Source organism: Crassostrea angulata, chromosome 2, assembly GCF_025612915.1.
Source record: "Crassostrea angulata isolate pt1a10 chromosome 2, ASM2561291v2, whole genome shotgun sequence".
Classification (NCBI taxonomy): Eukaryota; Metazoa; Mollusca; class Bivalvia; order Ostreida; family Ostreidae; genus Magallana; species Magallana angulata.
Window position 1 is genome coordinate 914,521 of NC_069112.1, and position 12,019 is coordinate 926,539.

A 12,019-nucleotide genomic window follows, 5' to 3' on the forward strand; every position below is an offset into this window, starting at 1 on the left:
AATCTTTGACGAAAATTTTGGTTAAAAAATAAGCAAAGTCGTCATTTAACAGGAAGTTGACGTTTGATTGGTACAAAAATATTTCCCATATTTCCCATGATATGGCATGCCTTAACAAACACTGTGTAAAAATTTCAAGCATCTGCGATAAATTGTTGCTGAGATAAATGTGACAGAAATTTTTGTTACGGACGGACAGACAGACAGACAGACAGACGGACAGACAGACAGACAGACGGACAGACACACAAGGGTAAAACAGTATACCCCCTCTCCTTTGGAGCGGGGGTATAATTATATGTTGATCCATATTTTTTGGTTTATTTATGTAAACATAGTGTCTGATTTTTTTCTTAGTTGCTTTATTAACCTTTTCTCAAACTCGTAAAATCTACATTTACTATATTAATTACTGCTTACTCTCAAACATGTACCTTCAATCTATGTTTATTCTCTCTCTCTCTCTCTCTCTCTCTCTCTCTCTCTCTCTCTCTCTCTCTCTCTCTTTCTCTCTCTCTCTCTCATGTAAAAGAGTATGTTGATTACTTTATATTTGTACTTTTATAATATAATAGAGATTTTCATCCAAATATGAAATACCGAATAAATAAACATTAAGTATACACAGAATGTTACATATAGATGACTCAGTTTTTGTTTATCACAGCTTTTAGGTGTAAATGTTATTTTGTTGTGTTTTTAATGACAAATTGTTGTCTTTAATTATCCATGATAGATTAAATATTTAATACATTTATTTTGTATGTTTTTGTCTATAATGTCCTGGTATAAAAATATGCATTTAATACTAGTAAGCCTCTTATCCTTTTATTTAAGGCATATTTTTCTTTCAAAGTTTACATGAAGACAAATGCAGTTATCATTGAATACAAAATGTAAAAAAAAAAATTCAAGTTTTTAGCTCCTTCCTGTCCAAAGGTGAAATTTTACATATATATAGTTGAAAAATCACCCATTCCTTCCAATTGTCTCAATTTAAATTGCATGTAGGATATGAAAATGTACATTTTACATAAATTAAAATAACATCTGCTATAATAACTACTTTTGAAATGAACAAGAAGCAACCATATTTTTATCTTTGTATTGTATTTATGCATTTAACAGAAAAACATGTAAAATTTGAACATTTTTCTTGGATTTCTTATCTGTCTCCAGCTACCCGGGTGTGTTTGAATTTTATTGTAATAAAATTAAGGCAGACATTATTTATTTTATCATGGTTGGAAAGGGAGTAGATTTTTATTAAATATGATTGTTAAGCTTGCTTTTTAAGAAATTTAAACAAGAAATCACATGCGGGACGGCATGGATGTTTGTCTCTAAAATGCTACAATTCATCCAATTTTCAAAATAGGTCAATGTTTAGTGTCGGTGATACATGTTTTCAAATATGTGTGAGAATTGACACTAGGAAATTGCCACAAGTTTCATAATATTAGGTGAAAGATTTCAAACCACTGCTTTTTATGAAAATCAATACATAGGAGGAGGGTATGCATGCAAGGGTATTTCTAAGTGATGTGGTGCTTTTAGAATGATAATATCATGTAGATATATGCAGTATTGAATAAGGTTTCCTATTAAAAGAGGTTGAACAACAATTGACCTCTTAAATATTAAGTAAAGATGTTTTGCTGAAGAAGATCCATATGAATCTATGTTAAATAGAGTAAAGTGGAAATGGTGGGTTCACTTAAATGACCATATATTTCTCAAACCTCAATGAAATTGGCAATATGCAGTATACTTTTTCTAAAAATTGCATAAGCTTTCTTATTCCAAGACAAATTGTCTTTTCATAGAATATGAGTGTAAGTTAAACCCTATAAATTAATTAGAAAATTTGTTGAGCCTTTGAACTGTATTTTATGATACATGTACCTAATTGATTTACCGGTACACATTGAAAGGAATTTATAATGGTATTTTGAAGCTATTACATTGTACTTTAACGGTGTTATATAGACAACAAGAAAAGAAAGGATTAATTTGGAAAATTGCATACTATATAGGATCGGAACCCTGGAAATGATATAGATGTTCAACATATAATTATATCAATAATATTTCACTAAATTCAAACTTATTGAAATCCCAAAGCAAAATCTTCTTTTTTCTTCATATATAGGAAGTAGAGATGAATTATGGGTAACCAAGTGATTACCAAGTGGTTAACTCGGTTAACACAGTGTTAGCTAACCAATGCGTTAAATTGCTTTTGATCAACAGAATTTAACCACTGCGTTAGCTAATCACTTGATTAGGATTTAACATGTCGTTATCCTTAACACAGTGTTAAATTTAACCACCTTTCGAAAAACCGGGCCCAGGTGTGCAGTCTGGGTTCACGAATGCGAAAACTAGAATGGTGGTTTTTTCCAAGGTCTAGCACCTTGTGAATACATCAGTTTGTCAAAAAATGACATGCTCTGAATATTGTTTTTTACTTTTAAATAGCACATGGCAATTTATACATTCTGCTTCTTATCGCAGTGTATTTAAAAAGGTATTGAGTAAAACGTTCAATCGACTAGACGATAGGCTGCGTTCGTTCTAATAGACAAGTTGGTCTACAAATATTCGAGTTACTATAGACCGGGCGTATTTTCTATAGATTTTGTCTATCTGTCTACCGTTAATTTCGCACACTGCTATTTCTCTTAGACATGTAATCTCTCTCTCTCTCTCTCTCTCTCTCTCTCTCTCTCTCTCCACACACACATCACCATAACTTAGTTATAGAAATGAGGGCCGACACAGGATTTGCCTTCTGTCTGATTCTATTGAAACACTGTTTTTCAAATGTGACACATATCTTCAGTATGTTCTTATTTACAATTCACCTATGAAATACAGAATGTAACTTTTTATAATGTGGTTATAAAACATGGATAAAATGCAGTTGTGTCTTTACCCCATGTAAAGAACAGACTATAATTGCTATCAAAATACATTTCACACATCCGTTGACCTCCGCCTATGGTTTCGGGCAACAGTTCTTACCCCAGGACTAACACAATGACCACTGCCCTTATACCCATTTAAAAGATGTATACTAAAATGTCTACAAATGACACACGACGACAAACGTGAGATAGCAATGGGTCTCCTGAGTGACTCAGGTGACCTAAAAATACATAGTATAGCTACATGAACATGATGATATTACATGAATACTATACCACATGTATTCTCTCTTTGATCTTTCAGTACACAGCACAGTCAGACACAGCCTGGGAACCTGTAAAGAGACCATCAACTGTTACATTCTAGTACTTGATGATATCCCGTTAATTTTACAGAGTTTGGTCTGATTTTCCGGATCACCACACTGTGGTTTTCAGATTCCGTATCACTGCTCTCTGAAACTGATAACGTCTGTATTTTTGCCTGTTTTTAAAAGAGTTCGTATAAAAAACAGTCAAACTTCGTTATCTCGAACTAGATGGGACTGTTTAAAACTTTGAGATATCCGAGTATTTGAAATATCAAGGTACAATACTTAAAGCGGAAGGAAAGTCAAAAATGCATTTTATTTATATTAATAAAGCGTTTTAAATTATCACACATGGTCATGCTGTTTTGAAAATAAACTACATAATTAAGCTATAATGCACGTTTGAAGTGAAAAATTGTATTTACAGGAGGCTGACATGATGTAGAACTCTTTTGTATTGAAAACCAAGAAAATAAATTATTTTGACGTCCCACAATCTATTCCGGCTTGGTTTACATACATGCATACAACGTATACAATGCTCTGAATAAAACACTGGTTTAGGCCTAACAAAAAAAAATAGTTTGTTTCCGCTTTCACTCTTTCATGATGAAAAAAAGTAAGGTCGGTTGGTCGGAATTTTTTTATTTTTTCAAATATGTTTTTTCCCTTTAATATTGCAGTATCCATACATGCCGGTTAGATACTGGTATGGTATAAATGGTATAAAATGAGAAATACTTTTAATATCATTCCTGACTATTAAGCTGGTCTTAAGAAAACACAAAAATGATATTATATAGCAGATCCTTCCTCTGCCAATGATGAGAGCATTAATAAAATCTACAACACATGGAAACATACAGCCATTTTGAAACAAAACGTTTAAGTTACACTGATTTGAGAAGAGTAACTGCTTCAAGCATTTTTGTGACCAAAATTTTGATTATTTTTATTTTCCAAATTGGATAAAAACGAAACTAAAAGATTTTCCATCAAAAATCCTTTAAAAAAAAGTTTTGAGTCGGGGGGTAAAAGCTAGGGTCGGTCGGGAAAGCGGAAACAAACAATTTTTTTTCTTAGGCCTTATGCCTTTCTGTTACTCAAGTAATCGACGGAACAAAAATAATGTTTAGGTTCACACTTCAATCTAAAGAATATTATATGTATGCATAAATATATGATTTTTTATTAAAGCACATAGTAGGCCAATTCATTTAAGGTGGAATGTCCCTCTGATAAGAGAGATAACTTCTGTAGAAAATAATATCACTTTGTTTCTGTTAACTCACAATTATTGAGGCATGTAACAACAAGGGAGGTGGTGCTGGGTCCCAATTTATGTTGGAAGGCGATACCCTTATTTAAATTCAAATATAAAAAAAGAAAATTTGAACGGAACGAACTGAACCCCAGGGCTCTTTTGAAGCAGGGGACAAAAAAGTAAAGAAAACCTTTACAAAATATTACAAGAAATGTATCATAATGATATAGTATTTATGAGGCAATATCTACATGACTATTCCCCCCACCCCCTCCCGATGGATTAATTCTTTTTTCAAATATAACTAAATTGTATGTACTTGTTCAGTACATGTACATTACATATTTGATGTTTTAGGCCAGAGAATATTTTGATGGAATATTTTTATTTCTCTTTCTATAGCTCGTTCACAGAGCTGAATGAATTATAATTGGGGGAAATGTGACCAAGACAATTACAAATTATAGACTTAGTTATAATCGTTTAAAACTTATAACATTTCAAATGTTTAAAATTGAATAAGGCTTTTCTATTCTGAGGGAGCAGATATGGGAACACAAATTGAAAAAAAAAACCCACCTAATATCTCATTTGACTCAAGACAATGTATCCCTATATTGATATCATACAACAGTCCAGTCCATTATGAAAAATCGTAATATTACTTAAAATGATAATATTACGAAAAGTTGTAATATTACAAAATAAAATAATATAGACCTTAAATTACGAATTTTCGTAATGAATTTATATTACGAGAACTTGTAAGATAGCAAGGGGTGGGAAACTATATTACAGAATATCGTAATACTGAACAAAAATCGAGTTTGTAAGACTGTGGACGCTTTGTATCTCATTATGACGTCAGCTTTGCATTAAGTATCACCGGTACTGATAACGCAGGGTCAGTTCGGTCAGTGGCGCCAATCAGAAATCATGGAAACGGAAGAAGAAAGTACCGCCAGTGAAGGGTAAGTGGACATTCTGTTTGATTATTCAAATTTAAGAATTTTCCCATGGATAAGAATTATTTTATACAAAACTTCAAAGTCTCCTTTAGTGTTATATACTATTCCTTTACCCTCGAATGCCTTAATTTCTCTGCGAATGTACACTAAAAATCGGACCCCCATTCCTCATCACGAAGAAGTTACGGGAGATAACTTGTACATCTCTGAGTAATGCACGGATCTTCTGTAAATTACAGAAATATTATCTATGGTTCTCTTTTTATGCGGAAGAAACATACAAACGACAAAAATGATTTTAAAAAATAATAAAGTTTTAAAAATAGTTGAACTATAGTAATAGCGGGATATATGCTCAGCAAAAAGAAGTTGTAGCGAACATTCCAGAAAAAAAAATTCGAGATAATACACGATTAATATTGAAAACAAAATACGATGCAACGCACATAGTTTAGTTTTATCTGAACGGGTTTTTTTTTCTTTTTTAAATAACATAAAGATTATTTAAACATAAAATAACTACGAATGAACAACGCAGATACATTGTTAAGCATGCGCCGTAATGTGATGTTTGCCCTATTTACATGAATAAATTTTGTAAGTTCAACGTTTCAAAGAAAAAGTTTCCTTAGCATGACGTGTTTTATTGCATGCAATCAAAGTTATCGTTAACATTGTTAAAGCAGAATTCCTGGATCACCCGCTGACACCTTGTGTGTGTTAGCTCACCCCCCCCCCCCCCACTACTTGACACCTTGTGTGTGTTAGCCCCCCCCCCCCACACCCTCCTCCCATCTCACCACCACCGTCCAAAATGCAAATATGCCCGTGATAAAAGTCGAGCCACTTTGAATCTGCAAGGTGCCGTTTTTTACAGGGTCCTGTTGAATAATTGTACGAGCTGCAAATGCCCCCATGCTGTGACCTTTCGATCTGTCTGTTGTTCTTGATTATTTGATGTGATATCTTATTTCAGTTTTTAAGAACGTGCAAAATAATTAGCTACGAGTTCTAACAATTTAAGTCTGCCGATAGGATTGATCATCTGGCTAAATTAATACTTAAACATGTTTCTGATTAATAAACGATCTGCTTAAACGGCTGTGTGAAAAAAATATAAAAAGCTATTTTACCAAATGAAAATTGGCTAGCTCGACGAAAAAGAAATGTCCTGCTCTTCTAAAATATTAACTAAACAATAAGAAATGTTTTGTATAGACAAACCAAAATAAAGGAGAAAGTTAAATCCGTTATTCGTACAGGTCAAAGAGTTTTATAAATCCTACAGAATAGGGTACAGGTTGATGTAATATTAGACCGGAGAAAAACTCGACACTATTGATAATCACACGAAACTACAAAAAGGTAGATTCTAGACGTCATTATTGCTGCAATGAATATTCTGACTTAAAACCTTATTTCCACAATCCTATTCTAAATTGTATTTGAGATAACTTTAAATATTTCCACTTTCCAGTGCATTTGTCTGTGAAAACACCACCAATTAATTTTTTAATGTAAAGTTCAATACATTTCATCGATGACTATTTTTAAAATTATTTGATCATACAATTGCTTATACATGATAGTAATATTATGAGGTGATAATTTCGGTCGGAGCGTGCATCTTACTCTATCAATTCAATTTCGACATACGTCTTATAGCACTTATAAGATGAACATTACAAAAATATAGGCAAAAATGGAAGGTCCTTCGGACTTTTTTGGAACTGGCTACGCCCCGAGGAAATTAAAGAAATTAACCTATACCCATGTTTATATTTTCTTATATGAACACAAAGTCATTGACGGCCGATAAGATTTATACATGTATTAAGATATCAAGATCCGCGCTCAAGTGCGATAAAACGCTCAAACTAGTTGATGAACATTGTATTCTAATAATCATGATAATTGATAAATTAATGAAGGAAAACGGGATAATAAACACCTCAATGAATAAGGTCATTCTAGTTTACAACCAATTACACGCTCCCACATTTTTTTCTTTGACAAGGGATTGAGTATTTACATAAATTTATCAGTCTTTTTAATCAGCAGGCAAAGATAAATTGTATCTTAATTGAGATCTACAGCATGTTGTTAATGCGTCAAAACAATATATAAACACATGAAAAGGAATACCGAATTCTTGAGTTGCGAGAAATCTTCCGATTATGCGTTGAGCAGTGTGAACTACATCCATTTATAAGGAAAATATGCATTGATTAGTTCATATAAGCCAGTTTTGTGTCGAATATGAAGACTATATACAGTCCTTCGACATCGATTAGCTATACCGTTAAAATTTTAATGATCTGATTTTGTAGTTATTAAACACAATTCAAAATGATTTATTAATATACTAAAGTAATTGCTCTCAAAAGGCTTGCCTGCCTAAACAAAATTATTCCGTTGGAAACACGTATCAATTGAAAAAAAAACAATTTTCGCTGCAAATGGAATGCGCATATTAAACCTTTTTTAATACATTAGTGTTATTGACAATTAAATCATTTCAAGTTATTACAGGAAAGTATCGCATAATTATAAGCTTGAACGTGGAAAAGAAAATAATTAGGTTTAAATTGTACTGTTAATAACGTTCATAGGCTATGTATTATATGTTCTGTAGAAGCAATAGTCAGGTAATTAATAATTATAAAGCAAATAATGGGGGGGGGGGGGTCATTATTTGCATAATTCACGGGCATCATGATATATGATAACCCATGATTTCATAAATTTAAATTTGTTCGATGACAATGGTACTTTGAATTTTTAATGATTTAAATCAGTGTACCGAAGCCGTGGAGAGCAATCCATTTACGATTACATAACTGAGTGGATGTCAATCGACTTGTTTAAAGGAGCACATAACATACAGTATTATTATTGGGCATAACAGTAGTTGTAATACTTCTACTCGGTGAGCGAGATGCGAGAAGGGAGGGAGAAGAAACAAGCAAATCAGCAGGGGGTGTGGTCAGCGCAAGTTGATAATGCGCTGACCAGATTTATAGAGAAACCCGTTAGTTGACCTTGATGTATTTGAACTCAGCAGTTTGTTTTGCATAATTTCAACGCAGAGCACTAGATAGACCGCTCAGAATGCATTTGAGAATATAGCGAGGAGGAAATAGAGATATAGCAATTTTAAACCCCAGAACTTAACTATTTTTAAGACACAAAATGTATCTGTTCCTTTCAATCACTTAACAATCCTATCACAAAACAAGCGGTTACTAAAGTCTTCGTAAATGGAAACGTTCTACAAATATTCATAATTATATGAAATTATAAAAAATTGTTTCATTTGAATCTCGCACATTATACATTTTGGTCATTCAGTAATAAAGGTTTTAAATGGAATACGATTTGTTCATAAACTTTGTCCGGCGTGTACCATAGCTGCGCATGCTTTATTTAAACCCCATTGTGCACGTTATGCGCGCTTTTCTTGTTGAGATTATTTGAAAATTCATGTACAAATTGCACATGGTTACGTGGAAGTCCGTTTGACTGCAATATGAAAGGGAGAAAGAACAAAATGTACTTCCCATTCTAACCAAGGTTTTAAAAGTCGCGTGATAATGCACCTCTTGATTTTCAATTGCAGCGTCGTTACGAATAAAAACAGAGAGAAATGCGTTTTTAAAGAATAAGGAAAATCAATTTCTTAAGTATCATGAGATAATCAAATAGTTATATTGCAAGGGTGATCAAATCCAATGAACTCCGAATGGCTTTATGATGTGATATATTTGAGCATGCCCGGCCGTATTTCATCACACCATTATTTTCTAAATAATTTTTACCAATTGTACGTCTAAATATTGAAATTGTTATTGATAAAATGTATTGGACTGTAGAATACAAAATCGATTTGTAGTGTTATCACTGGCGTCGAAAGCAAATTGAAAGTGGGAGGGGGGGGGGGGGCTAGACTGATCCTCAGAAATATTGAGAGAGAAAAAACCTAATTCCAAAATCATGAAAATTCTAATACGGGGGGGAGTAAACATATACTTCCAAAACAAAAAATCTTACCTACCATAATTTTCCCCCCAAACCATGAAAATCCTAATCCGTGCGGGTAGGGGGGGGGGGGTACTTGTATGCCTATGACTTCAACTTTTTAATCTTTCGAACGTACATTAATGAACAGTTATATTTCCTGCGAAAAAAAAGTGGGGGCGGGGGGGGGGGGCTGAATCCTCTATTATGCTATGTGTCTAATGGTTAGGTCTAACTTTGCAAAAAGTTCCCGGTTCCGACGCCTATGGTTATAACAAAGACACTGGAATATGTTAATATATTTTATTAAATGTACTTCGCAAAATTTACGAAACATTTGATAATGCTATATCCACCTCAGTATTTAAGAGAATAACAAGTTAAATTTCGAGATATTTTTTTTCTATGTAAATTCACTAATTCGTACATTGAGACTAACTGATGATAAAAAATCCCAGGACACAAGAGACCTAAAATCTGTTACCTTAAAATCTTATGATTTCTCTGCTAGAAATTGCTACAAATATTCTTTGCAATTATTTACAAAGAATCTCATAAGTTAGTGTGAAAGTTGAAAAAAAAACTTATTTGTAATAAGCTGTTTCGTATAATAATTATTTGTTATAGTTCATTTCTGATCGCAGGGCAATGGGATTATGATATCAAATGAAATATCCTTTGATTCAAATATGCACCATTGCGGTGTTTCGTTTAATGTGTCACGCGTAAACTCTACTATCCAGGTCGTTCATTGGGACGTACTGCTCTAACAATCTCATGGCCGTTTCAAAATGTCGATGTTCCACGTGGAACAGGTACTGGCAATTAAGGTCAACACCCCCTCCTGGACGGTCTGCGCCCGCAGCATTCCTCTGGTATCGCTGGTTTACAGCCGGACGCGCACTGTGACCAACTACACCCATATATTTGCAAGTTATGCTCTGCACGAGCCTCCTCTCCAACATGTGGAAGAAGGCCCTGCAAAGGTTTGCAGGGACTCTTCCCACTTGTTTTCCTAAAAAATAAAATGTTACAACGGGATAGGAACAATCACAATGCTAAGTTCAGAAGTAGAACACACAGAATGTAAATATGCTCTTTATAGTATTTCTGTTGAAACTTTATGTATAAATCACATGTAAAATTCTGAGTATGTTGGTAAAAAAATTTAATCGGACTATATCGAGTACTTTTTTAAATCTATTTTTAAGAACAATGCCTACGCTTTCTAAAAACGTTTTGATATCCGTACATTTAATGAATATATAGTATTTTTTGTTTATTTACACCATCAAATAATTAAGAACATACAGGTCAGCTAAGAGACTCACCAGCAATTTGCCGGACAGTCTGTCTCGGCCTTGAAGAAGTAGCATCCCGAGTTGAGTTATCATGGTACTCTGCCGGAATGTCATTAAGGGCAGGCATTACAACTTTCAATGCAAAGGGGTCTCTCGGATTGTTATGCTCTGGCTCTACTTTCATGATGATATCATTGTACAAATTAATGAAAGATTATTCACTTGATCCCCGTTTTGTGTTACATAACAAAATGCTCTGGTTTACATGTTTAGAATTTCTTAAATATATATCCATTTACTATTATCTTATCCAAATTTAAAAACAGAAAACCTTTTCTGACAGTTTAGAAACTGTGGCAATTTATCATGCACTGTATGTAAAACCTTCAAAAGTCTATGATGAAGAAAGATAACTCTTGCTGATTGAAGCAATTTTTGTTGCAAACCTATACAACAAAGTGCTATTCTGAACTAAAATGCAGCGCTTCAATATGTTTTGTAATATGAATTGAAAATGTATATAACTATATATTATTTTCATATATATTTTAGATTTTTAATTTTAAGCTGTGATAGTAAAATTTTGCTTTTTCTAATCACTATGTCTAGTTTTCTTCATATCATGATTTGACATTTTATCAATTTTTGAAAAATCTAGCAGCGCTTCATCATTTAAACTTTGTTTCATAAGAATCGATTGATATTGAATTTGATGAAAATCAATATGAATTTGTTTGAAAAATATATGGCAAAATTAGTAGCAGAGGGATATTACACCTTAATTTTGTATTCCTACAAATTTTCTCTATCAAATTAGAATGATGTCGATTATTTGTTTCAATGTTCAATTGTTCCGCCCCCTCCTTCTCAGTATTATATATTCAAATACATTAATGTATTAAATTGATTAAATTAGTTTATTAAAACATCCTACCATATTCATGATATTCACCATTCTTTTAATGATCACTATTGATGTGTATTATTAAATTTGTAGTATAGGAAAACGGTCTAGGAAAAACAAAACAATTTTTTGTGAACATTCATCGCCCAGTCACCTTTCAACTTTCCTATTTTATGTACACATGATTTATTCATATAGATGTAGAACACAATCTGTTCATTGTTTACAAATTAATGTAAAAGGTTTGCTACCAATCTTTCCTGTATTAAAATGTATGAAATTAAAAGACGCTAGTGTATCACTGTCGTGTATCCGCGCCGGTTG

At 32.9% G+C, this 12,019-nt stretch overlaps 2 protein-coding genes across 2 annotated transcripts in view; both read right to left on the reverse strand.

Moving 5' to 3' along the window:
- LOC128171377 (uncharacterized) overlaps positions 1–12,019 on the reverse strand; it is a 253,998-nt gene that overhangs the window by 19,264 nt on the left and 222,715 nt on the right. The gene's annotated exons all lie outside the window — the stretch shown is intronic.
- On the reverse strand, positions 9,726–10,975 carry LOC128171872 (uncharacterized). The gene is made up of 3 exons (XM_052837646.1): positions 10,810–10,975; positions 10,714–10,718; positions 9,726–10,548 (listed from the first exon to the last, which is right to left on the reverse strand). The coding sequence occupies exons 1-3, from the start codon at positions 10,973–10,975 to the stop codon at positions 10,210–10,212; spliced, it is 510 nt and encodes a 169-aa protein (XP_052693606.1). The 3' UTR covers positions 9,726–10,209.